General features: G+C 41.2%; 4 protein-coding genes across 11 annotated transcripts; 1 reads left to right on the top strand and 3 right to left on the bottom strand.

Annotated features, from left to right (window-relative positions):
* Positions 1-1,575: 1,575 nt before the first annotated feature.
* Positions 1,576-4,055, bottom strand: tmem167b (transmembrane protein 167B). Its single transcript, XM_027176286.2, has 3 exons — positions 3,896-4,055; positions 3,218-3,349; positions 1,576-2,702 (listed from the first exon to the last, which is right to left on the bottom strand). Exons 1-3 carry the CDS (start codon positions 3,903-3,905, stop codon positions 2,620-2,622), a joined length of 225 nt encoding a protein of 74 aa, XP_027032087.1. The 5' UTR covers positions 3,906-4,055; the 3' UTR covers positions 1,576-2,619.
* A 3,984-nt stretch (positions 4,056-8,039) lies between these two features.
* si:ch211-160o17.6 (protein FAM107B) lies at positions 8,040-10,372 on the top strand. Its single transcript, XM_027176491.2, is given in 6 exon segments — positions 8,040-8,072; positions 8,074-8,106; positions 8,562-8,601; positions 8,697-8,841; positions 9,830-9,974; positions 10,180-10,372. Coding segments are annotated over 6 exon segments (492 nt in total). The 3' UTR covers positions 10,276-10,372.
* b3galt6 (UDP-Gal:betaGal beta 1,3-galactosyltransferase polypeptide 6) lies at positions 10,367-12,766 on the bottom strand. 2 transcript variants are annotated; one of them, XM_027176488.2, is made up of 2 exons: positions 12,455-12,766; positions 10,367-12,053 (listed from the first exon to the last, which is right to left on the bottom strand). In XM_027176488.2, the coding sequence occupies exons 1-2, from the start codon at positions 12,472-12,474 to the stop codon at positions 11,039-11,041; spliced, it is 1,035 nt and encodes a 344-aa protein (XP_027032289.1). In that variant the 5' UTR covers positions 12,475-12,766; the 3' UTR covers positions 10,367-11,038. The 2 variants fall into 2 exon arrangements, with proteins under 2 accessions (XP_027032289.1, XP_027032290.1); XM_027176489.2 differs by having other exon boundaries at positions 12,155-12,766.
* Positions 12,767-13,462: 696 nt separating this feature from the next.
* Positions 13,463-25,986, bottom strand: hipk1b (homeodomain interacting protein kinase 1b). 7 transcript variants are annotated; one of them, XM_047809923.1, is made up of 18 exons: positions 25,828-25,986; positions 25,556-25,683; positions 23,481-24,148; positions 22,789-23,162; positions 22,439-22,562; positions 22,233-22,352; positions 22,010-22,096; positions 21,715-21,899; positions 21,463-21,613; positions 20,308-20,494; positions 19,081-19,199; positions 18,698-18,838; positions 17,122-17,282; positions 16,787-16,924; positions 16,405-16,518; positions 15,857-16,062; positions 15,595-15,713; positions 13,463-15,086 (listed from the first exon to the last, which is right to left on the bottom strand). In XM_047809923.1, the coding sequence occupies exons 2-18, from the start codon at positions 25,563-25,565 to the stop codon at positions 14,688-14,690; spliced, it is 3,303 nt and encodes a 1,100-aa protein (XP_047665879.1). In that variant the 5' UTR covers positions 25,566-25,683; positions 25,828-25,986; the 3' UTR covers positions 13,463-14,687. The 7 variants fall into 7 exon arrangements, with proteins under 7 accessions (XP_047665879.1, XP_047665878.1, XP_047665877.1 ...); XM_047809922.1 differs by having other exon boundaries at positions 15,857-16,065; XM_047809921.1 differs by having other exon boundaries at positions 16,405-16,533.
* Positions 25,987-26,567: the final 581 nt, after the last annotated feature.

The raw sequence follows: 26,567 nt of genomic DNA on the forward strand, positions 1-26,567 counted from the left end.
TGTGATACCTGCGGTACGTAGAAATATACGGTCAGGGTTTTTTAAATCTTTCTTTTGTTGTTGTTGTTGCACGAACCTTCTCAAACAACATACTGGGACGTTTCACGTTATTGAACACTGCACGCGCGTTCCCATTTGTCGTCATTGCGTGAACGAGCACGCGATTTGCCTGATCTCGCGTTGAGTGTGTGTGTGTGTGTGTGTGTGCGCGCGCGCGTGCAGAATAGGAGATGGTGTCTAATCAAAATACTTATGCACTGACTAGTATATTAACACTGTATTATTATCATTTAAACACTTTTTTTAAAGTGTGTAATATTGTAAACATGTAACTTCCCTTTCCCTGATTTGTTACTTATCTACTTCTGTGGTCTGTGTGGAATCGAAATGGCAGCAGACACACTGCATTTTTGCATGTGCTTCTTTGTCATCAGTGTTTTTCTCCCCATATGTATTGGTCCGACTTCACTTCGCCCTCTAGTGGCGGCTTTTGGTAATTGCACAGCGTGCAATCATTTACAGAGTTACACTCAAAGTACAGACACGTCATATGGGTGGAGGTCCTGATGTAAGCTGTAAATATTTGAGTCATATAATCACTCATCATTTGATTGAGGGTTCAGTGTAATATGAAACTCTGAAGAGACGCCCCCTAGTGTTCAAACCAAAGAAAAACACACACAAACACATCTGAACACATTTAAACTTCAAGCATGATCACAGCACTTATGATCTGAGATTTTTATCACCTTACCATGAATAAATTTGTGAATAAGGCATTGCTTTATGTCATACAAGGTCAGATATCTTCTTACACCAGTATTACATCCCTAATGCACATAGTAATACACCCTACAGCATACTTCCACAATATGGTATGTCACACACTGCACTTTAACTCCAACAGTTCAACACTCTCAAAATTCATACACACACTGCATTTATACACACTAGACTATACATACACACTGCATTTTATTTAATATAATCTATCTGACATTAATCTATCTGTTACCACTGGACATTTCTGTATCTGTACAGTCTGTTGCACCTTAACATATATATATACATACATACATACATATATATATATATATTAAGTACATATAGTGTATATAATGTGTAGTGCATTGTAAATATGTCTAATAGTACACTGTGTGTACTATGTACGAGCATATTGCATCTTTTTCACATGTAAGCTGTCCTTAATTTCTGTTCAAATTACTGTATGTAAATTGTTCTGCGATTCCTGGAGTTCGCTCCCAAGAATTTCACTCACCAAGGCACATGTGCTGTGATGATGAGACAATAAAAGTGACTTGACATCAATACTACAAAAACAACACAGCACAGACACCCAAGACACCTTGCATACATGTTAAAGTTCTTACAGCATGCCTCACAATCTCAGCAATATGTTGTTGTTTTTTAATCATTACTCCCAGTGAATTGCTCATTACTTCAAAAAAATTAACCTAGGGTTAGTGCGCATTATTGCAGAAGCCGATGTCAAGCAAAATGAATCAAACCTTCTGACCAATCAGAATCGAGGATTCATTGGTATAGAAGCAGGTCCAGGGCTTACACTCTTTATTTAATTCAATTTAAATACAAAAAGAACAATGATACCAACACGTCCTCTTGATGAGCAGCATGAACACTCCGTAAAGACAGCAGTGAGCATGGGCAGACATACACAAATATACAAAAAAATTCTTTAGCTAATAATAACCGACAGAGTGTGGGGCTCGAATCTGAAAGGCAGTTTTAAAACTATGACACTTTGTAAACAGATTGCTTATTATTCTTATTCTTTTTGCTTTAGTAAAGAAAATCCCATCCATTTTGTAAGATATTTTTTTTAATATTATACTATTTACTCTATCATCTCATACAGTATATTTACACATACCAACCTCCAACATTTCACACCGCTGAACTGAAGAATATCTATAATATATATTAATATGATATGAGGTTCCGCATATTAATGTAACGTATCAAGAAAAGTCCAAAAGCCAAAAAGTAGGCAGAGTGTATGCACTTTATAAATATCTTTAGATTATCAGATCTACTCATCGTCTGGATAACCAAAGCCTCAGTTTAAGTGTGCTTACGTTTAAGTGTTTAGCAGAAAGCAAAATGGAGGAAGAGGACTGGCACTTATATATAGGCATTTATGACCAATTATAAGATTTAATAAAGCGTGCAGACAAGCTACAGCCATACTGAGCACATTGCCTCTATAAAAATTAAATGATTTACAAATAATTAAAAAAGAAGATAGTGTCTTGAACCTTTAGTTACACCATTTCATGTTTAACAGTGACAATAACCTTAAACCACCAAGTGAAAGCTAAACATTCATACAAATCATTTGTCCTTAATCTTATTTCTTCCTTTACTCCGATTTAAATGCATTTACCTCCAGATGGAGGCAAAGACAAATAATCATATGAGGGGGACAAGATGGTTACAACTTAGAGAAACAGGTAGGATGCAGGAATGTAGAGCAGAGTCCGTGTGTGTCCTGATGGTTGGATTCGGTTGTACAACTTTTCCAAATTGCACTCCAGTCCTCAACATCCAAATAGTGTCCATGAGGCGGCTCCATCATTGTCATTTCAAAAAGATCATATAGAAGGCCATACACAAACAGGAGAGCGCCACGGCGACGTGAAGCCGGGTCCCGATTACCGCCGCTTTGAGGAAAAGAAGAAAACAAATAAATAATGAGGTTAATATACACACAACTGAGTACAATCAGGAAGAAAACACGTGTGGCACAGTCCAAGGACAGGACACAAAAGCCAGGGCAAGACTGCTTTTAGTTGATATGCCTGAAAACATCCCTAAAATATTTTCCATCATATTAACCCATTTATCAAGCTGTAGCTCTGAAAAGCTTGTCGATTAAAAGTTCAAAACAGGACTAGATCATGGCATTTCAGCGTGGCACGGCCGCAACACACGACTGAAAGCGGAAACTAATACAGAATGAAAGGTAGCGTTTAGAGTTTAATCATCGCCTCCCGATTGTATTTCCATGAAGAGCGAAGGATCGAAACAATGCATAACATTTTCTGCAGGTCACTTCTTTGTGTACTGCATTTCACGTCTCGATATTTTCCATAGTCAGTTTATATGACGTATATTATTTAGAAAGCTTTAAAGAACATCATCCTGGAATCAATACACACACAAAAAACATGCAGACCTTTATAGAAGACGCCCCACACGCCTTTCTTCTCTGATAAGAGCCAGCTGTTGAGGCGAGGAACCTTCTTCAGATACGCACAAGTACAAATAAAAAGAAGACCAAATACCAGGATACCGTCAAAGGAGTACACTGGGAACAGAAGAGAAATAATCTGTCATCTTTAATAGGATAAATTTACGTGTACAGTCATATTACATATTCAACTCGTTACTATTCCTATGAAGCTGAATGCCCTAACATACTGAGATGTATCTGTATTGGGAATATTGTGACAGAAAGGGAACCCGATTATTAAGCGTTATTAAGTCTGTTGACAGAGATAATTGACCTAGAATGTCTGAATTAGCCGCGTTAGCTCTTAATTTGCCGCGTTAGCTGTTTACATTTCAGCCCTGGTGACGTGTTCGCTTATATCGACACCTACACGAGCAACAAACACACAAAAAAACAACAACCAAACACCCGTTCTAATGCTTATTATCCGAATAGAACCGGTATAAAGTGTGAACGCTGTGTAATTGAGGCTCTAAGTCAGGCCACGTCCACAGACGAGTTAGCAAACAAACTAATATTAGCATGCTAACTCGTTAGCTTAGCAGCTAGCCTGTACTGTGATGGTCGTATCTCTATAGTGACAGCTGATAAGTCGTGTGGTGTCGGTGTTAGCAGTCCTACCATTTGTCATGGTGGCAGCGGTTTGTTCTGTTCTGGGAGAAAAAAAAGTAAATAAAATAACAACAGACTGCTAACTGGTTTCTATTTTGCACCCATAATAAGCAGCCATTACAAACCACCAACAGGAGAAGAACGGAATTGTGGGGTGGAGGGGGGGGGCGACTCTTCTACTTCTTCTTGTTGTAGTTTGATAAAACAACAGATTGGTTCATTACCGCCCCCTACTGATATGTAGTGTAATACCGATTATTATCTTTCAGGTTATACATGCTTTGGCTTCAAGAACATCTGATCATGTTTATGTCAAGCACTTTGACTGTGGCATGGTTGTTGGTGCCAGACAGGCTGGTAAAATAACTCCTTGTGGTTTTAACACACAGCAGTCTCTATATATTACACAGTAAGCAATGGTCCTCCTGCCACGGTAGGAAGTAATGGTCGAACCGTTCTGGGTGAAGGCTTTACAACCTGCCGTGAGCAGAAAAGCATCTCAGAATGCATCCGTCTCTCCAGTTGTACTGCTCTCTCCCACCTGGAAAATAAGTACACCTATGTGAGTGCTGTTTGTGGACTACAGCTCAGCATTTAACATTATAGTGCCTGCCACACTTGTTGTGAAGCTCCAGATTCTGGGACTAAACAGATCTCTGTGCAGCTGAATTCTGGACTTCCTGACAGGCAGGAGTCAGGTGGTAAGAATGGGCAGCAACACTTCCTCCCCACTGATCCTCAATATGCTAGATCCTAGGTGCTCCCCAGGGCTGTGTCCTCAGCCCACTCCTGTACTCCCTGTACACACACGACTGTGCATCCACACACAACTCCAACGTCATCGTCGAATTCGCTGATGACACAACGGTGATAGGCCTGATCACTGACAATGATGAGACGGCCTACAGAGAAGAGGTGAGCACCCTGACTACATGGTGTCAGGAGAACCACCTCTCACTAAACATTGACAAGACCAAGGAGCTAGTGGTGGATTTCAGGAGACAGAGAAGTGAATACAAACCCATCACCATCAACAAGACACCTGTGGAGCGGGTGAGCAGCTTTAAGTTTCTTGGCGTCAACATCAGCGAGGATCTCACCTGGGCCATACAGTACACACTGACGCAGTACTGAAAAAGGCACATCAACGCCTCTTCTTCCTGAGACGGCTGAGGAAGTTTGGAATGAGCCCCAGCATCCTCAGAACATTCTACACTTGCACTATACAGGTCCTTCTCAAAAAATTAGCATATTGTGATAAAAGTTCATTATTTTCCATAATGTAATGATAAAAATTAAACTTTCATATATTTTAGATTCATTGCACACCAACTGAAATATTTCAGGTCTTTTATTGTTTTAATACTGATGATTTTGGCATACAGCTCATAAAAACCCAAAATTCCTCACTTCCACCAATTCCTTAAATTCCTCAAATTCCTCATGCTAATCTCAAAAAATTAGCATATTTCGTCGACCAATAAAAGAAAAGTGTTTTTAATACAAAAAAAAGTCAACCTTCAAATAATTATGTTCAGTTATGCACTCAATACTTGGTCGGGAATCCTTTTGCAGAAATGACTGCTTCAATGCGGCGTGGCATGGAGGCAATCAGCCTGTGGCACTCCTGAGGTGTTATGGAGGCCCAGGATGCTTCGATATCGACCTTAAGCTCATCCAGAGTGTTGGCTCTTGCGTCTCTCAACTTTCTCTTCACAATATCCCACAGATTCTCTATGGGGTTCAGGTCAGGAGAGTTGGCAGGCCAATTGAGCACAGTAATACCATGGTCAGTAAACCATTTACCAGTGGTTTTGGCACTGTGAGCAGGTGCCAGGTCGTGCTGAAAAACGAAATCTTCATCTCCATAAAGCTTTTCAGCAGATGGAAGCATGAAGTGCTCCAAAATCTCCTGATAGCCTGCTGCATTGACCCTGCCCTTGATAAAACACAGTGGACCAACACCTGCAGCTGACATGGCACCCCAGACCATCACTGACTGTGGGTACTTGACACTGGACTTCAGGCATTTTGGCATTTCCTTCTCCCCAGTCTTCCTCCAGACTCTGGCACCTTGATTTCCGAATGACAGGGCAAAATTGGGCTACAGGTGCCGCATTCCCCAGGTCAGGCGCTTCTGCCGCTGTTTCTGGTTCAAAAGTGGCTTGACCTGGGGAATGCGGCACCTGTAGCCCATTTCCTGCACACGCCTGTGCACGGTGGCTCGGGATGTTTCTACTCCAGACTCAGTCCACTGCTTCCGCAGGTCCCCCAAGGTCTGGAATCGGTCCTTCTCCACAATCTTCCTCAGGGTCCGGTCACCTCTTCTCGTTGTGCAGCGTTTTTTACCACACTTTTTCCTTCCCACAGACTTCCCACTGAGGTGCCTTGATACAGCACTCTGGGAACAGCCTATTCGTTCAGAAATTTCTTTCTGTGTCTTACCCTCTCGCTTGCGGGTGTCAATGATGGCCTTCTGGACAGCAGTCAGGTCGGCAGTCTTACCCATGATTGCGGTTTTGAGTAATGAACCAGGCTGGGAGTTTTTAAAAGCCTCAGGAATATTTTGCAGGTGTTTAGGGTTAATTATAGCTTGTTTAGAGAATCTTTTCATGATATGCTAATTTTTTGAGATAGGAATTTTGGGTTTTCATGAGCTGTATGCCAAAATCATCAGTATTAAAACAATAAAAGACCTGAAATATTTCAGTTGGTGTGCAATGAATCTAAAATATATGAAAGTTAAATTTTTATCATTACATTATGGAAAATAATGAACTTTTATCACAATATGCTAATTTTTTGAGAAGGACCTGTAGAGAGCATCCTGACAGGCTGCATCACTGCCTGGTATATTATATATATTTTATATATAATATATTTACATATATTTACTGAATATAATGTGTAGTGCTACTGTAAGGATGCCCAATAGTACACTGTGTGTACTGACACGTATGAGCATATCGCACATGTTCATTTGCTGATTCCATTATCTGTTTGTTAATTGTACATATTGTACAAACATATTGCACTAACTATATGTGTGAGCAAATTGCACATTTTCACATGTCAACTCCTTATCTATATCTTTATCTGTATATCTGTACAACTGTTCTGCAATTTCTGTTGTTTGCTCCTAAGAATTTCACTCACCAAGGCACACGTGCTGTGGTGTTGTGACTTGACTTGACTTTTACTTGATGTTTGAACATTAACAGAAGCTCTTGGACTGAAAACTGCATGGTTTTCTGCATTTGCGCTGCTGCCTCATTAATGGTTGTTTAGATAAATACATCAATGGAGAGGGGTACATGTGTTTTTATTAAAGTGGCCAGAGAGTGTAGATGTTCTGTATTAATCACTTCACTAATGGCCATCAGACCAGTACAACAAACAGTGGTTTACACAATAAATACGCGATACAGCATTAAAATCAATGCAGCATAAAGCTGATACTAAACAAAACACCAAGCATTGTGTTCTCTTCATGCTTAATCATGCTTTAATGAACCCTGGCAAAACCAGAGACAGCTTTTCTGGCACAAAGTAGCTCACATACGGTGGAGTCAGCTGTCGTCTGCTTGTTTTTGCAACCCGCTGTTTCAGTGTGTGTGGCAGTTTGCCCAGGTGCTTCTGTCTTAGTCTGAGCTACACCCTCTCTACGTGAGAGCAAATTCAATGTCTCTGCATAAGGTGCTCAATGTCACTTCTGGATGTATATAGAAAGCCCTGTAAAAGTGTGTGTGTGGGGGTGTGTGTGTGTGTGTGTGTGTGGGGGGGGGGGGGGTAGGTTATTACATTTAAACTCTTCAGGTTAAAAAAAGGATCTGAGATTCAGGAAAATGTCTTCACAAACACCAAAATATTACTAGTTATAATGTTTAATATAATAATTGCCTGAATTGTCTGAAATAAACCAGCAGTCTACTAATCTATCTATAAATGCCTACAATTGTGTCTAAAACGGCTGTCCACCTGCAGTCTACCATCTGCTCTGTCTTAAATCTGATCAAGACCCATTTCATGCTCTGCCAGAGGTGTGATTAGATGGCTAATGCCATTACGTGAGACTGCTGAGTACAATTTTGACTCAAACCCTCTAATGGATTTTCAGCAGGCGTGTGTGTGTGTGTGTTTTGTACTAGTGTGCATGCACTTGAAAGTAACTAGCTCCTTACTGAAAAACAAAGAGTATGCTGCTTTACTACGTACCGCAGGTAAGCTTGGTTTATGATCCATGCTCATGTGGTATAAAACAATGGAATTAATTTGTGTGGTTAGAAGATGAATATGTTTTGCCACAAAGAAATACGGTAAGACTTGTCATGGATAGACAGGCATGTCATGGAGTTTCTTGTCTCTGTTCACATAACTATCAAAATTCTTTTACATTTTAAATAGGGACCTCAAACTTGAATAGAAATGTGAATATCCTACAAAGTATTTTCCTTTCTTTGGGTACAAAAGGTTTTAAAAAAGGTTTATTTTCAGGTTTAAATTGGGAAATAAATCCCACATTGTCTCTGTCTTTTGGACGCATCTCTATATCATTGATATAGACTTGAAACACATTAGAAGAAATAACAGATTAATTTCTTGCTAGACGACTCACGCCTTCGTAATTTATACATTCACTTAAATGATTTTTTCTTCCTCTGCCCTCCATCTGAAGATGGTTTCACCAAAAAGTGTAGACACAGCTGGTCACGCAGGTATTATTTCAGCTCTTAATTCTATCTAAACCCACTGACAACTTAACAAAAAGTCCTAGATGAATAAAGAGAATGTTTGAACAATCTTTGAATAGAAATCTCCAGGTCTGAAACAGCAGCACAGCAGCAGATAATGGAAAATCACGATCATCTGATTCGGCCCAAGAAACCTTCGAACCCTGTGTTAGAGTCACCGAGCCACCGAGTTCTGCACCGAGAACTTCGAGTCAGCCACAGATGGTGAGCTAATGGTTTTAATATTCACTAAAATGAAGATACAAACTATTATAAAAGTGTCAGTTGGAGCTCAACACGCATGGATGTCCACAGCTTGGCTTAATGAGTGTACTTTATTAATAAATGCACATTAGGGGTATATATACTTGTACATACACATATACTTCTTTGAAAAAATATTATAGCATGTGACTAGGTCATTATTTGACATATAATTCTGAAGTATATACAGTGTATACAGTTTATGTTGAAATACCGTAACCATGAGACAAGGTGATGATTGTGACATATACGGTTAATATCCTATAATTTACATATTGCTTATTTCTAACTTTTTTTAATGATTTGACATGGTAGCTTAACTAAGCAGGTCTGAACTGGTGTTTTGTTTACCTACTAAAGACCTCAGAACATATGCCAAGTTACCTGTCTACAGAGATAATCACATGGATCAGGGATGACTTCTTAACCAGGCCATGACTTCTGATCTGGGGTGAAGCAAATAGGCTGTCTGAGCTGATTTAAATGTGGATAAAAAAAAGCCAGTGAACCATTGACCATGCTGTAGGAACCTTCCTATCGACTGCTAAAAAATTTTGAATGGCACAGTAATAGCCTCCTATATCAAACCATACAGCCGGACTGTATCTAAAACATATGGTACATTTTAAGACCAATAGGAACATTTTGTTCTGAGACTGAATACCTGGTTTTCCACATCAACGGTTCACATATATGATAAAATTGTCAACAAAACCTTGATTGTAAACTAGTCTATGTAAGTTACCAGGAGTTTCCTAAACAAGGAAATGTAACAAAAGATTTAAAAAAATCTGAGTTGAGATCGAGAGCAATTAATCATGTAAGAATGACTACATGAATGCAAATCAATACTTCTTCATAAGGATATTAGTTTTTGTGTAATATTTGTCTTTGTTAATTTTTTTTATACCATGCTAACATTGTGTGTGACAATGTGCTGAGAGTGCAGGGGGCTGTTGCCAGCTGAGAAGTGCGAGCTGCAGAGGGTGATGGAGCAGAGGAGGCTGGAGCAGCAGAGAGAGAGAGAACAGGCTCTGAGACCCCTCACGGATCTGGAGCAAGAACTGAGCAAAAGAAGACAAAGATTACTTGCGGTAAAAAGACAGAGAGCTCAGACAGTCAATATTTGTTGCTCAGACTTCCTGACACTAGATGATGACTTGGTAAACGATTAACGACCAGAAGCTTCAATCGAACTCTAGTTATTGAGGCAGATTTTATTATGTTCCTAAATGCGATCATAGTATATGACTTTTTTATTATTAGACATCGGCCTAATCTGCAATTCTCTTTTTTCAGCATGAACTGGAGGAAAAGAAGAAACAAGAAGATCTGCAGAATGTACCAGAGTTTGTGCGTGTGAAGGACAACCTGAGACGTGTCCGTGTGTCGTAAATGAGTCCCCACCATGTGGACTTCCTTTGCTTTCATCAGAGCTTCGATTAAAGAAAAGTTCCATTTTATTAGCAGATAAAATCAGCAGATGTGAAGTTTCATTAGAATTTTATTATAATAAAATAACATGATCACAGGTGCACTGCGCAACAAAAACGTTTGAGAGAATAACATGAAGGAGGTATAATCTGTGGCTCAGTAGTAACAGAGTTCAGAGTGTTATTAATACAGCTGATGGTATTTCAAAATTGAAATATAAACAGGCAAATGAGATCTCGTACAGGATACTGCCTGCTACAGTATTTTTAAGAGCTATTTGAAATATAACAAGTGTGAAGTGAGCAATGTTGTCTGTTAGTGTAAAAAAAAAAAATCAAAAAATTAGGTATGCAGCAGCTGAAATATGCAAATATACAAATCAATTTCTGTTGTGATTTTTCTGCTTGTCAGCATTTTGTTCCAGTTAGGTTTTACTCGTTGCATTGGCACAATCCAAATAAATAAAAGTCATATTAAATAAATGTATCCCAAGTTTTAACTCTGATCCACAATGCTTTTTGTCCATTAAATGTTGCCCATATCTGCAAATCCACTCAGAATCTAGCTTGGACATGGTCACGCCTGGATTTAAAAGGAACTCCCCAAACATACAGAAGAGGACTGTTGGATCGTAACAGTGTGACGCAAGTCCACATAAGCCGCTGGCTGGTCAAGCATGGACCACTAAATATAACAATGAATATGTGTGACATCCTCAGGGAAGTCAAGGGATACCGTCTTTGCGCTGGCAGCACTGCGATGGCGGAACGCTCCAGTCGTAAATATACGACAGGCGTAGCTTCACTTCCTCTTTGCACAGGTGTCCGTCTCTCTGCAGCGTCTGATGCTTCTCGAGCATGTCCTCCAGACTCTGCTTGTGAGTGACCAGATACTTATTGCTGCACCCCCTCGATTTGTACTCGGTATCGAAGCGCGGGTCATGCAGCCGTTTCACATCAACTGGCGCGAGCCAGGCGCCCAGAGAGACGTCCTCACTCTGCCACGTCTTCAGGTAAGCAGAGTTCAAGTGCACATAATGCACCAAATCTGCAGAGAGCACGTAGCCACCACCTAAAGCGTACGGTATGTAATAGTCACATAACTCCCAGGTGCTTTCTTTCCACTTTCCGGCCGCTTTGACGCGGCCTCGTCCAGAGAAAAAGCCCCAGTAAAGGCGTCTAGGCTCCTTACTTTTGAGCTCCTCCTTCAGCAGGTCCAAACGGGCAAACGTATCGTCGTCTGCCTTCAGGACGAACCTGAAGTCCAGTTTTTGATCGAGCCATGAGTAGGCATGTATCAACTTTAGTGTCAGGTTCTCGTAGGAGTCACGGAGTTCGGGGAGGAGGAGAAGGTCTCCGTGACGCATCTGCTCCGTCTCTAGATTCCGCATGTCCTCGGATGGTAAGCCCAGAGTGCCAATTGCGAACAAAGCAAGCACATCAGGGTCGGTTTTGGAGAGCCAGGTGCTACGGATGATGCTGCGCCGCTCAGTGTATTTTGGACCCGTAGTAACAAGAACCACCAGGAAAGCCGAGATCTCCTTGGCGTCAGAAAGTGAAGCTGTACGCTCGGGTCGGGGTTGAGCCCGTGGTGCGGAGCCAGGCGAGTCGGGAGGTTTCAGTGTCTCTGAGGTGCATTTGGCGAGGAAAATGAGGACGGTGACGAACAAACAGAGGACCCCGAGTACCAGGGCAGTCTTATGGCGGCACACGAGCCGGACAATATTCATGGTGTTACAGCTGGAGAGAAGCAGATTAAAACTCAACAATTTACTGTGTACATCTGAAATGCACACACTGTCTATGACATTGTTTGTTGCAAGGAATAAAATAATAGGAACCTGGATCAAGACATTATTTTAAAGCACATAGTTAGTATCCCAAGGATCCGTCTGGATTCAAGCTTTCTGTCAGTGACACTCGTAAATAAAAAAAACAACAATCATGTTGTGGCCAAGAAACATAAAGTCAGTCACTGAAGTAAAACGCACTGAAGTAAAAGGTGTCAACAACATTTAAGACAAAATTAGAGTGAAGATGCGTTGTGTCATTAAGCAGCTTAACAAAAACAGATCACTTTCACAGGTCCACGTTTGCATGTGGAAATAGAATATAATACAAATGCGTTAATTCGCTTTTACCCTGGATTTACGCGCTGCATTTTTTCTCGTGCATTGTTAGCTTGAGGCTAACGAGGGATTGTTAGCTTGAGGCTAACAACCTACCAAACAACACAGCTAGCATAGCTCCACAAGGATAAATAGACGTTAAAACCGTAAACCTTCTTCCATCGTTGCCCAGCTTAATAAATAACGTTAATTAATAATTAATAACGCCAGACATGGAGCAATATTTCGTAATAATCTCGTCAGTCAGTTTTTCTCCTCAGACACAGCGGCACTCTGACAGGAGGCGGTTATCAGTAGGTTGGTGATGACGCAGGCAGCAAACTAGCATGCTAGCTTACTAAATAGTATGTAAAATAAAGCACCAAACCATACAGGCGACGCTGTATACTAGCAAACTAAACAGTATAGAGAAATAAACGCCCCTATAATTACACTACACTATACTAAAGTAATAAACAGTATGGAGGAATATAAATATTTATACTGTCGAACTAAACAGTATGGACAAATATACACATAACAGCATACTGTAAACACAGTTAAATAAAATGTATATACATATATAATTTACAAAATGCAACTTAATTTAAAAATGAAGTTTTTTTTAAATGCATACAATTATTATTATTATTTAGTAATTTTAATATAATAAGAACTACTTCTGGATTTTGAAACTCACAGAACAAATGTAATTAAAAATGTCAATGATAATGAAATAATAAACATGATGTCTGGCTCCAAATTCATATGTAACCAAAAGCGCCCGCGAAACATCTGTCCAGATTTACGACACCTGAAAATCAAATAAATATAGATAGACTGAGACCCAATTAGTCCTAGATATGAAGGAACGCATGTGTTTGTCATACAGTAGTCTTTGGTGGACCGTTGTCCCAAAATAAGTGTTTCAAAATAAGCTAAGCTTTTTAGAACCCTGTGCTTACTAAAGATTAAGAATAATGTCATTAATTACATTGATACATAAACTCATTCATTTTAAATCACACAAGACACCCAGAATCGAATTGTGTTGTTTATTTGATGTTATCACAGCGGAGGCGTTCTGACGCAAGTTAATTAAAAAAATGCACACAGTATTCACGTAGTCTATGTGACAATGTACTCTTGACTTCAGAAATCAACTGCCATACATGGAGAGAAAGAAAGTCAAGGCACATCATCTTACAGAGAGCAGAACAAGTAAGACCATAAAGTTCAGACAGTGTTCTTCTGAGCAGAGGATCTGCATATCGAGCCAGTGCTTGGTCACCAAATAAAGTCAACCTGCCTCATTACAGGATGTGGTTTATTTCAGGGGACATTAAAAACATGCTCAAAAGCTCACCAACATTGTGCCTTGGACTTTGACAGGTCATATTTTTTGGTGTTAGATATTGCATTCTGCAAAGCAGATTCTCCGCCCAGCATCAAACAGAGTCTTAACGTCACATCAATTCAGCAAACGAATCAACATGTTTTCCTGAAGGAAATTTCGTCAGTACATTTTCATTGGCTTTGACAAAAATCACAGTTCTAAAGCTCCCCCAAATCAAGAGGCATTAATGGACTTCAAGAAGATAAAAACGACTCAAGACAAAACCAGGAAATCTTTCGAAATCTATCATTTTACGTTCAGCACAACATACGTCCTACATTTCTACGTTGCCTTGGGATTAACTAACACTTAAGTCTTGATTTAAATAATGGAGCCACATGGGCACCGTACACACTCGCCATCTTTTTTTTTCTTTTCTTTTTTACTCCCAGTTCTTTTCAGTCATTTCAGTACACAGCTTCCACTAAATTAAAATACAAACACAGTGGGAACATAACTTAAAATGATACAAAAAAAAGGGTCTAAACAGAACACAAAACATTAAAACAAGTCTAAAGGGAGAGAAGGTGGGTTACAGGGTTAGTGTGGAACTTTTAGTAGTAGACAAAGAACAGCAGGAGGCACGCTGTACCTGACTCCTGTCCTCACTTCGAGTCAGCATCTTTAATAGTGTTCCTATATTGCTAATGAAGGTCATTTTTAACACATCTTGGGTCTGTGCTAAAAAAATAAACTTAACCCTAACTCATAGCAGGACATTTTAAGAAGGATACAAACTGAGACCGGTAAAATAGAATATTTCTAAGTATCAACCTTAAAAAAAAAAAATCTCTAAAATAGTTCAATTAAATAGGTAATAGCAGTTACGGTTGCAGCAGTTTCAACGGCGAGGGTTCTTCACGGTGAGCCTCAGATGTACGGATACTGAGGAACTCTACCGGGACTGAGCTGATAGCCACTATAAGTTCCGCTTCCTCTAGTGGTGCTGGTGTTTGGGCCCATATACGGGTGGTCGGGGAAATGTTGCTGGTAGTGGGCGGGCAATCTGTGGACGACGCCACTCACCGGCTCTTTGGGGATAAGACCGGTTGCGTAGGGGCCGACTGGAGCGTGGACAGAAGGGGACGTGCCATGAACAAGGAGCTGCTCCATGGTGCGGGGGGCAGACCCGGGGTACGGGTATAAGCCAGGAGCACTGGTGAAGGAAACGGCCTCCTGGAGGCGATACTGAGTGGAAGAGGACGGGTATGTCTGCTGGCGCCGAAGTGAAGAGCCGCTAGTGGAGTCTTGAGATGATGAAACTGTGGTCTGTAGAAACAAAAAAAAAATTCTAGTGTTCACTGTTTATCTAGAAGTTAATGGCATAAAGCCACAAGAGTGTCCAAACAACAAATAATAGTTTTATCCTTTATCAAAAAGTAATAAAATCATTAGACTACAGCTCTTAAAGAAAATAACAGCAATCTCATATTAATGAAAGTTTGTACACTGGTTTCCAGTTCAAGGTCCTCGACCCAAACACAGCAAACTTTTTCACTAGTGGACTCCTTCGGACCTTTTTTTTAAATTATGTCCAACTCAACAAACCTACTCTTTAAGAGCGACTCTTACAAGATCTCTCTCTCACACACACACACACACACACACACACACACACACACACACACACACACACACACACACACACACACACACACACACACACACACACACACACACACACACACACACACACACACACACACACACACACACACACACACACACACACACACACACACACACACACACACACTCTTAGAGAGCAGCTCATCACCTGGCTGAGGTTGAGAGGTTGGGATCTACTGGGCTCCTGCTGATTAACACTCTCTCTTGAGCTGCAAGGTTGACGTGTGGCCACCCTCTTCGGTTTGATGTAAGCATTCTGTGTGACTCCTTTATATAGCACACAAAAGGTACATATTTAAAAATCTTCAGTCTGACAAACATCTGAACACATTAATCAACAGACTGAAAGGATGTTTCTTGATCTATCTTGCATTCATGTCTCAGAAGAGCAGGTTGTAGTTAAAGCTCACCTGGAGCTGCTCTGGTGGATACTAAGCTTTCCCCTGGCTGCATTTTCACTGACGGAACAACAATCGCTAAAGACTTTGCCAGACGTGAGGGCTGGGCTCCTACCGCGCCCTTCCGGGGCAAAGGGGTCAGAGGGCTCGTGGTGGAGGAGTCCGAGTCCAGCACCGTCACACAGCTGATAACATTGGCTCTCTGACTGGGCCCACAGCTACTGGGAAAAGCAGCATTCAATAGTCAAGACAATAAAGGTAGTAATAACAATAATAATAATACCCATTTCAAATAAAGATACACAACCCAGCATCACAAACAAAACTGCTCTTAATCTTTCTTAGAGCTTGATCAAAACAACGCACATAAAAACTCCTTATTTTTGTTTGTTTTATGTTCTTTAAAATGTAAGTTTGTAGATATAATTACAGCATAACGTACCCAGGAAACCTCATATTTAAAGGAACAACAGTAATCAAATATAATAAAAAAATTTCTCTCACAAGTATTTTTTTATACACTTCTTCAGTAAAAAACAGTGAACAGGAAGTGACCTCACCTGGCAGGGTGAAACTTCCTCTCATCCTCCTCATCCGAGTCGCTGTGAATGGTAATGACACTGACAGCCGGGCTCGGTGTGTCGGAGATGATAATTGGCTGGGAGAGGGCAGCGCTGTAAGAAGGACAGCTGCAGTGAAATCACAAGTTAGTCTTTTCACTTATTTAGTACTACAAAGTTAACTAAATATGGCTGTCTATAACATTCTAACATTTAATAGCGAATTTATTTACACATCTAAGAAAAAATGAACCATCTCAAAGTTTTTTTTTAATATTTCTCATTAGTACTTAGGGGTGTAGATGTTCATATTCCATTTTAAACATTTAAGCTAAATAAACAATTTATTCTTCTACATAGATTTAGTGGGTTAAATTTGTACCTGGTGCTGCTGTCTCCACCTCGAGCCCTGTTCCTCTTGGTCTGTGACGGCCGAGCGGCGCTGGATAATCCACAGCCGAGGGACTGAGCAGAATCCAGAACGCGGGGGTTCTGCTGGAGGACTGTACCGTGAGAAGCCCTGGAAAGAACGATTTGAACCGTCGGACAAGGACCACGAAATAAGGATTTAAATAATCATTCATGGACTTCCCAGTTAGTCAAGAGCTTGGGGAAAATCATCTGTATTTTGTACATTCTTGTATTTTATCTCATACAACAAAATTTCAGATAACATACTGTGCTATTTTAAGTCTTTCCAGTCTAAACTATGCCTACCTCCATGTGGGCGTCTGCTGGGCAGAGCTGTCAGAGAGGATGGTCCCCAGTGGGGAATCTGTAAGGGTTGATGCTGCGCCTGCTCCGTGAAGGGACATGCCAGGAACCTGCTGCCAGGCAGAGGGCAGGAGGATCTGCTGCGTGCCTGTCTGCCAGGCCTGCTGTGAGGACACACACAAGCTCTAGGTTTTAGTAAGCAATCTACATGTTCTTTTGCTTCACAGAGTGGAACACACGTTATATTTTAAAGTAACCCTGAATATGGTAGTCAAGTCGAGCAGAATTATACAAGTGGATTAATGGACTGAAAAAACGGTGTGTGGATGTGTGTTTGTGTAGTGACTATATAAACATTGTAGCAGTACAAACAGATTCAAAAGATAATGCAAAAAAGTGTGCACCTGGCAACACTGCATGCACATTCACAGAGAGAAGTGTTTTACTGTAACTTGTCCATTCATTTGCATTATTACACCACATTAGTGCTTTAATCAGAATCAGGGGTACTTTAATAGTCACAGTGAAATTCAGCAAACTATTGAGTACATGAAGACCATTACATGAAAAGGCTGCAGATGTAATAAAAAATAATTAATAACACAGTATGAACATGGCGTGACCTTACAATCCTTTCACCAGCATGCGGATGGAATGCAGGTAGCTTGCGTGTGACTATACACATTAAAGCGCAGCCGAAATGCAACAATCCAGATCTGCATCAAATCCAGTCCTTCTTTTTTCAAAGCCTAAAAAAAATAAAACCAGGCCGGAGCTTTTTTTTTGTGAAAGTACAGGCTTACTTTCATCACATTACGAAGCCAAGGCCAGCACGGCGTGCAACAACCTTTCACAAGCATTTAACGAAGAAAGAAGCAGGAAGGGGAAACAAATTAAAACAGGCAGTCGAAGCCCAGTGACCTGTTGGAAGAGCGCTAGCTGTTAAAAACGGATTAGAATATGAATAAAAACAAAAAGACAACTTTGCATAGAAAGCAATCGAGTCATGAACAAAAAAAAAAGAGCCATGGCTTTGAGACAAAAGAAGACCTGTGGAACAACAAGGCTATGAGGAAGAATGTGAGTTCTTTTTTTTTGTGCGCTGGACAAGGTGACCTTCCTCCCCTGAAAGAAGACGAGAAGAGCAGGAGGTGGGGGAAGGGGAAACATCACAACAAGAAGCTGCAAGCAGCAAAAGAAAAGGGCGAGTCAGCACATGCGTCCCCATGCCTGGAGCAGACCTGCACTGAGAGAGAATGGAAGGGGGGAGGAAAAGAAACTAGGAGAGGGAAAATAGGGAAGAAAAGAGGTGGGAAACAGAAGGATCTGTACCACCCTACAAAGGCAAAATACCTGAACAACACTGAATCTCAGAAAATTCCTCCAATTCGGACATATTTGGTCACAATGTTAAATTTTTTTGGTCATTTTGCCTTTATACAGCAGAATAAAAGGAAGGAAGGAAGAATGAAGAAAAATGAGAGAGAAAGAGATTCCAACAGCACGGGAGAAGAACAAGGGTAGAAGGGATGAAAGATGATCATGTTAGTGGTGGAGTCCTGGGTGGGTCTCTCTTTACCAGCACGGTGGCCGTCTGCTCCAGGAGAGAAGGCCTTCCTACCCCACAGCCCAACGCCAGGGGCAGCGGATACTGAGTGGCCAAAGGCATGCCCGCTGCCTGTGGATGTAAGGTAGCCACTATCAGCGGTGTACAGGAGCCCTGTGGATGAGGTTTCGCCAAAAAGTAGGATAAAATGCAAGGGAAAGGTTAGGGGAAAAATTCCTGCGATATCCGGTAAAGGTTGATAAAGGCTGCGATATCACCGATTGTACAGACGTGCAGGGCCAACTCCTTCGTCTCCCTGCCACCTCCAATCATGATTAAATCAGGGACGATTTAAAGATCAGTCTGACACACACACACACACACACACACACACATACATACACACACAGACTTACCTGGGTGAGCATGCCCGGCTGAATCTGGAGAGACTGTGTGTTCTGGCTTTGCTGGACCACAGGAACACCATTCTCCATCCTGACTGGGTAGCTGGAGGTCTTACTGGAAGATGAAAGACCTTCAAAAGGGAAGAAAGAAATTAGTTAAAATATTTATTCTAGGGATGTACCGATCTGATATTCTGGATCGGTATCGGATTCCAAGCATTTTGAGTGGATCGGGTATCGGTGGTGCGTGACCGATCCAAATCCGATACCCGTGGTCATGGCTGTGGACACACCCACTTTATATTTACTTCCGACGCCCATGCCCATGGTGGTTGATTAATGAACAGCAAACATCATAGACTATTGCTGAAACTTATTAAATTACATTAATAAATATAATAAATGCGATAGGAAATATGTTGCACAAGCGCTTGAGACAGACAGGCAAGTTTAGCAGGCACCTTTTCCATTTACCTCAGCGTGTTAAACATGTCACTCGTTTTGGGTGCAAGGTTTACTGTTTAATACATTTTGCATTGTGTTTTGAGAGTTCTAATTTAAGATTCACTTTAAAATATTGCCTTTTCTTCAGAAAATAATTTAATTTAATAATTGCAGTATATATGGTTTAGATTGTTATACCACTGTTAAAAGTACTGTTTGCTACTGCATTAATACTTTAAGGCTTCTTGTGTTTTCATTTTTCATCCAGTAATGGGCATTTTTGTATTTCTTTGCCAGAAACAAATAAATCTTTAAGCGAGTTGTATGCATTCTTTAGTTTTAAAGGTAGAAAAGAACACATATCTGATCGGTATCGGAATCAGATCAGAAGAGAAAAAGTGGTATGGGTACATCCCCAATTTATTCCCAATGCTGAAGCTAATGTACCGACACGATTGTTTCAAAAAATAAATAAATAAAGATACAAAAACTGATTAATCCTAATTTCAGACAAAAAAAAGACACCAAACCCAGAAATGATAACCCTATTGGCAGGGCGATAATGTGAATCATAAACCTTAAGCTGTCTTTTATAAGGTTATATTAAACGGATATCTTTTTCAAAAGCCTCTGATTGGCAGCAGAGAGGAAAGTAGCTCTTTACAAAAACTGCAGCTTTAAAACAAAGCATGTCACGGTATATGCAGTGCACAGCATTTTATTTACTCTCCTGTATACTATTAACGGATGTGACGTACTTCAGAGTGATTATAATAGTATAATGATTCTTATTACCCTGTATGGTAGTGGGGGGGCAGACGATGAGGGTCTGCTGGAACGGCTCGCTTTGGCCACACAGCTGAGGTGGGCGGCTCTGAAGCGGGATGCTGGACTGGGTCAGACCTGGGATGTTTATGGTGGCCTGTTGATAAAGAGTTGGCTGGTAATTGAGGAGAGGCACCGCTCCTCCGGCTGAGGGAACCTGAGAAAACACACACACACACACTCATTCCAGTGAGGAGTGTCTTGAAGGCCCATTACCACCAAATGTATAAAGAGAACAAGCCTTTGCACTCACACTGCACCTGGGGAGTACAGGTTTCTCAATCTGGTGTTATCTAATCTCTACACTGTCATGATGATTAAATACAAGACTCAGGCCTGTATTTACAATTCTCTGAGCAGGTCTACTGTTTCTGAATCTGCTCTGCTTCAACATGTTCTTAGGTCTATGTTCAGTCTACACAGTGAAATGCGTGGATAAACACACACACACTGAGGACAAAAGTGTAGACATTCTGTGCGATCAAGGACACAATGTCAAGCTTGAAAATAAAATAATCAGCAACGGGGTAGTGTAGCACAGTCTAACATGAAGCAGTGGGGAAACTGATCATTTAAATATATACAAGTAACACAATAGCTATAACACAATGTTCCTTACTTAACCTGGAAACTCCTTCCATAAATGTTCCATAAACAAACAACTCTCACATTATCTTGGTTTATTAGAGTAGCTGCCAAACGAGTTCCTGTAAATCAGTTAAATCCTAGAAAAGATAATGCATTAGAACTAGCATTAATATAACCCTCTGAACACCGTCAGAGCTGCTGCTGTAGAAAAGTAATCGCTACCTTCTGACCGATCCAATTGGTGATTGTGAACGTGAAACCAATCCAAAGTTAATTAAGTGACTTGAACCAGCTCAATGAAGTAGACAGGAAATCACAAAGAGATCCATTTCTAGCAGAACGGAAGAGCTCCTCTCTATTTTGTCTGTCCGTATTAAATATTTATGACCATAAAATAATGGCAGGAAGGCAGTGTACTAAGTATTATCTCTGATTAACTGATGAAGTCCCTATGTGCGAGTTAAAACAAAATTCCAGTATTTCTGAGACTAAACTAACACACACACATTTGGTCTAAGGTCAGCAGTCGTGTCATACCTGGTTGTTCTGGTTGAGCTGACTGCTGAAGGTCACAGTCAGATTGCCTGCAGCACCAGGAACGGTATTAGCAGCGAAAAGAGCTTTCCCATTGTCGTAACCACCGCTCCTCCTCTTACAGAGCTCCATGTTCTGAAAGCAGGACTTCACACTAAAACAAGGAAAAGTGCTTAGAACCGTCAGACTACATGCATACTCAAATCGCTGTTCAAGCAGTCCTTCCCATAAGCCCTTTGTGCCGTGTGCCCTTACTGAGAGCTGTGAGGAAAGTCCAGCAGATGGCTCATGGTGACAAAAGGATGTGCCAGGGTCTTGCTGGGAGTGATTCTTTTATCGGCGTCGAGCCGCAGCATCCGTTTCAACAGGTCGATGAACTCCCGTCGGTCGGCTTTCTCCGCCAGCATGTCCGTGCCCTCCAGGTGAGATGACAAATTGACCTGGAAGAGGACCAGGAGCAGTGAAAAGGTAATGGAGAAGAATTTTTTAGCAGAGAGATCTTGGGGAAAAACTTGGATCATGCCGTCTGTGTGGTGTTTTTTATTTTTACCTGCATCATATCATCCAGGCAATTAAAGATGTACTTTCGTGCTTCTTTGGACTTGATGCCCATTTCTGCCTCATGTTCTGCTGGGGTCTGTGAAAGAAAAAAGAAAAAATTTTCACAAGGTTTGCAAATACAAATGGTTTTCAATGTCAATGGTGTGAACGTGATACAAATAAATAGATAAATAAATGGAAGAATTTATTAAAAAAAAAAAAAAAAAGCCCACCTTCAGCCTCCACAGAGGGTAGCTAGAGTCAGGACCTCTTTGGAAAAAGCGGTTGGTCTTTGTGCCGGCGCTCAGAAGATACTCTGCTGGCAAACCCTGAGTCTGGGAAATGTAGCGGATCTGAAAGAAAACCAAATGCATTTATTTTTCATTACTGTTCATAGCAATACATTGGATTACTTTGATCCAAAAGAGACAGTTGTTACCTGGTCATACTCAGACGCTCCAGGATACAGCGGCCATCCAAGGAAAAGCTCAGCAATCACGCAGCCCAGTGACCACATGTCAATGGCTTCACAGAAGGGCAGGCCAAGGATGATCTCGGGTGCTCTGATAACATTGAGGAAAACCATCAAGGATTAGATCTAATATTCAAATGGGTTCTCTGTTACATACTGTTAGTTAGCTAGATTTAAAAATAAGGAAATGTAAAAGTATTCCCTTTAAATGAAGTTTATGTCTTTACAGGAACACTAACAGATCATCAGAGAAAGCTAGAACATCAACAATATTTGCAAAATGTATAAACACTTGACACACACATACAAACACATACCTGTAGTAGCGGGACTGCAGGTAGGTCGAGCACACAGCTTTGGAGACGTGGCTAGCTGAACCGAAGTCGATCACCTTCACCCTGTACGGCTGCCTGACAGGGTCCACCAGCATGATGTTCTCGGGCTTAAGGTCTGCGTGGATCAGGCCCAGACTCTTGAGTTTCATGAGCGCTGTGGCCACTTGCTGCAGGATGGGCCGGATGTGACGCAGGGGCAGTGGGCTGAACTTGCTGTGCTTCAGGAAGTCGTAGAGGTTCTGCTCCAGCATCTCAAACACCAAGCAAGTGTGACCTTTGTGTTGGAAGCACTCGTAAGAGCGCACAAAGTTGTATTCGTCTGCGTTTTCAGCACTCAGCCTGTTCAGGATGCTCACCTGAGGGGTGGGAGGACAGTAAATTAGCAAAAATACTATTATTAAAAAAAAAAATATTAGCAGTAAAAGCTACAGTACTAATGCAGATTAAACCTAGTAACATTTAATAATATGCATTTTATGTCTACAGCAGACAAGTTTGTTTAAGTGCATTTACTCAGCACTTTTTGAGGATCATTTTGCAATTACAGAGCCCTCTACAGAGGCTGAGAAATCACAATTGCAACAATTCAATTACTTTTAGCACAAAAAAATATTCTAATCAGATTTTTTCAACATTTTACCATCTCTATAAAAAAGATACTTTCAATTTCTAACCTCTATCTGTCCTTGGCGTGCATATGACGGATGGTTCTTAAGAATCTTGATCGCTACAATTTCGTTGGTCCCCCTTTTCCAACACTTGGCCACTTGTCCGAAAGTGCCACGCCCAAGGAACTCCAGCACTTCATAACTGCTAGACACAGAACAGAGAATCTCGTGCTGTACAAGCTGGTAGTCTCCTTCACAGTTTGAGCTGCTGCTCTTGGTGGTCGTTGCAGAGTGGGCGATGGACTGGGCCGTGGTGCCAACAGCAGCAGTGCGAGCAGAGAAGGCGGGTGCTGACAGCTCCTCAAGGATCTGCACACTACCGCTGCCGCTGTCGGCCCCCGCTGACCTTTCGACCTCCTCATTCTTTCGCTTCACACCATACCTCTGCCCGCGGCTGGCGTGGAGGTCCGAGGCTTGGGTGTTGTGGGATGCACGGTGGGCCTGAGCGTGGCTGCCGGTGCTGTCAGCAGCTCGAACCACCACTTGGCATCGAGAGGCAGGTGGGAAGACCAGGCCCGAGGTGCTGAAGGGGAGAGCAGGAGCTGGATTGAAGCTGTAGGAGCTGTAGGCTTCTGTGTCCCACGCACAGCTCTCCACCTTCATCTTTTTCACCCGGCAGAAGGCACTGGAAGACACGGATGGGGGGGAAAAGACTTGCAGCTGCGAGGCCATGCCTGGAAGAGAAGGCTGAGGTTTATTTCCGCATCTCCTTTATTTACACATACTGCTCATATGTAAAGGTCACAGTGTGCACTCCAGGGTGGTGTCACATGTACCAAACCAGCAAAGGAAAAGTACAAATTGAGAAAAGGTTTGCATTTCCATGGATCTGAGAGAAAGGATTGAAAAATTAATCAAGAGGTTTAATCAACTATACTTCCAGGAATGCTTCTGCAGGGTTCAGTCTTACCCCTTCTCTAACACGTCAACTTGCACACAGGAAAAGTTGATAATTATCAGATTACTTGAATTAGGTGTCTTAGAGCAGGGGAAAAATTAAAAATGTGCAGGATAGTCAGCATTTCAGGATCATGCACTTGATCATTTGTGTCAAACTGTGCTGAACTGTGTCTCACAATGCCTTCCACTTTTGATGTACACTAAATTAGTCTGTTACCTGATGTTGTAGATTTGTAGCTATGTCATGCAACACAATCTTTAAACTACTCAATTCTGTTTTTGCACTAGTTCTGCCTTTCGTATGTTGTTTCTAACCTTAGATACATTTTTCTAATCTGCCAATCAGAATTTGCACAACGCATAGCTAAAAACCTGCACATCAAGCTCCTCTATCTATCTGGAAAAACAAAACAAAACACACAACTAAAGAATGTACAGTGTTTGACATACTGGCCACAGACCAGGATCCGATCATGCACTAAAACATTCTAGTGTACTGTAATGTTTGCAGTATAATTGATGTGTTTATTACCTATAATTGCAGTGTTTATTGCTTATAATTACATTTAAGGCATTTAGCAGACACCTTTATCCAGAGTGACTTACAATTTATACAACTGAGCAAGCAAGGGTTAAGGGCCTTGTTCAGGGGCGCAGCAGTGGCAGCGAGGTGGACCTGGTATTCGAACTCATGACCTTCTGATCAGTAATCCAACACTTTAACCAGTGTTTATTTCCCAAAGTGTTCTGGACACATTTTCCCAACTATATCTATTATTATATGCTAAAACAGCTTGATTATCAAAACAATATAGTGCTCAATACAACTAAGAAAAACAGATGTCAATAATCGATGAAACCCAAGCAACACTTCAGTAAAAAATAAACTACATTAACTTTACAATTAATGGGACTAATCGACTCCGAATCGACACCTAAAACAACGAATCGACTCCTAGAACAACTCAATCGTTATTACTTAATTTTATGCGTTTTAAAGCATTCATAAGGACACGGTAAGGACACAGGGAGCCATTTGGGATGTAGCCTGTAAACTCAACATTAGCTACTAGGTAAAAAAACTCCCAAAAACATCAGATATAAACGCGAATAAAGCAGGAAAACGTGCGGAAAGTATTTAACAACAAAATATGTATTGTGTAGCTTTAAAACTTGTGTACCTGAGTTCATTCGTGCTCCTTTAGGACCAGTGCAGAGAGGTTTAAATCCCACGGATGTCGGATTAGGCCTTCATTGTTAGCTCGCTAGCTAACTAGCTTTCAACATGGAGCCGGTCCACAGCAGCTGCCTAAACGACACCAGAGTCGAAAACAAGCTCGAATCAGTCACCCACAAACAAATAAACTCATCAGTCACGAAGAGAATCCGTGTACATCTAATCCTCGTTTTAAAACGCGCTCTCGAGAGCCACAAAATACGACAAACGTCTCACCCGAACATCGCAAGTCCGATTATCAGCTGCTTGACTCAGGCTTCCTGCAGGCAGAACTGCGCATGCGCAGACAGCCCAGCAGGAAGGCAGGCGTTCGAACCACGCGCCCTGTTTTTTTTTTTTTTTTTTTGAGCTAAAACAGGACGTCATGCAAAACCTCTATACTTGGAAATGAGCACGTAAACGTCATTCAGGACCTCCAGGAAATCTGTACAAACGTGTTCAGTGTATTAATACATTTCTGAATGTGGTGTAGATATCTCTGTGTGTGTGTCTGTGTGGTCTGGGTCATTCATTTCATTAGAATTGTATTTTTATATTATACAACCACTGTGAAAAGACATCAGCGAAGAGTCAGTGACTATCATGACGTCATAAAGATTCTCTCTCTCTCTCTCTCTCTCTCTCTCACACACACACACACACACACACACACACATGGGCTAAAGACTTTCAATTTCAGTTTTTCACTTCATACCATATGGATTAGATCAGGTTAAATGGGATCTTTGATTGTGGCATAAGGACCAGAAGCGCTAGTTTGAGTGCATCAGAAACTCCTGATCACCTGGGAATTTCCCACATTCAGTCATTAAAACATTCACACAGAACGGTGTACAATAAAAATGACCAGTGGCATTATTGAGCCCAGTCTTCTGTAATTCCGTAATGTTTAATAAACAGTTGTGCTCAACCTCCACTAGTTATACTTCACCATTTACCTTGTTCTTTAAAATAAC

Source organism: Tachysurus fulvidraco, chromosome 2 (genome assembly GCF_022655615.1).
Source record: "Tachysurus fulvidraco isolate hzauxx_2018 chromosome 2, HZAU_PFXX_2.0, whole genome shotgun sequence".
In the NCBI taxonomy this organism is placed as follows: Eukaryota; Metazoa; Chordata; class Actinopteri; order Siluriformes; family Bagridae; genus Tachysurus; species Tachysurus fulvidraco.

Excerpts from the sequence above, each read along its gene's own strand:
- hipk1b (XM_047809920.1), bottom strand. Across the intron at positions 22,563-22,788 it reads CTGCAGTCCCGCTACTACAG|AGCACCCGAGATCATCCTTG; the intron begins GTATGTGTTTGT and ends CAATGTTATCAG. Across the intron at positions 22,353-22,438 it reads GAGCGTCTGAGTATGACCAG|ATCCGCTACATTTCCCAGAC; the intron begins GTAACAACTGTC and ends GTTTTCTTTCAG.
- tmem167b (XM_027176286.2), bottom strand. Across the intron at positions 2,703-3,217 it reads GTGGGGCGTCTTCTATAAAG|CGGCGGTAATCGGGACCCGG; the intron begins GTCTGCATGTTT and ends TTTTCCTCAAAG.
- b3galt6 (XM_027176488.2), bottom strand. The coding sequence starts at position 12,474 with ATGCAGCGCGTAAATCCAGG. Across the intron at positions 12,054-12,454 it reads ATGCAGCGCGTAAATCCAGG|CTGTAACACCATGAATATTG; the intron begins GTAAAAGCGAAT and ends GCTTCTCTCCAG.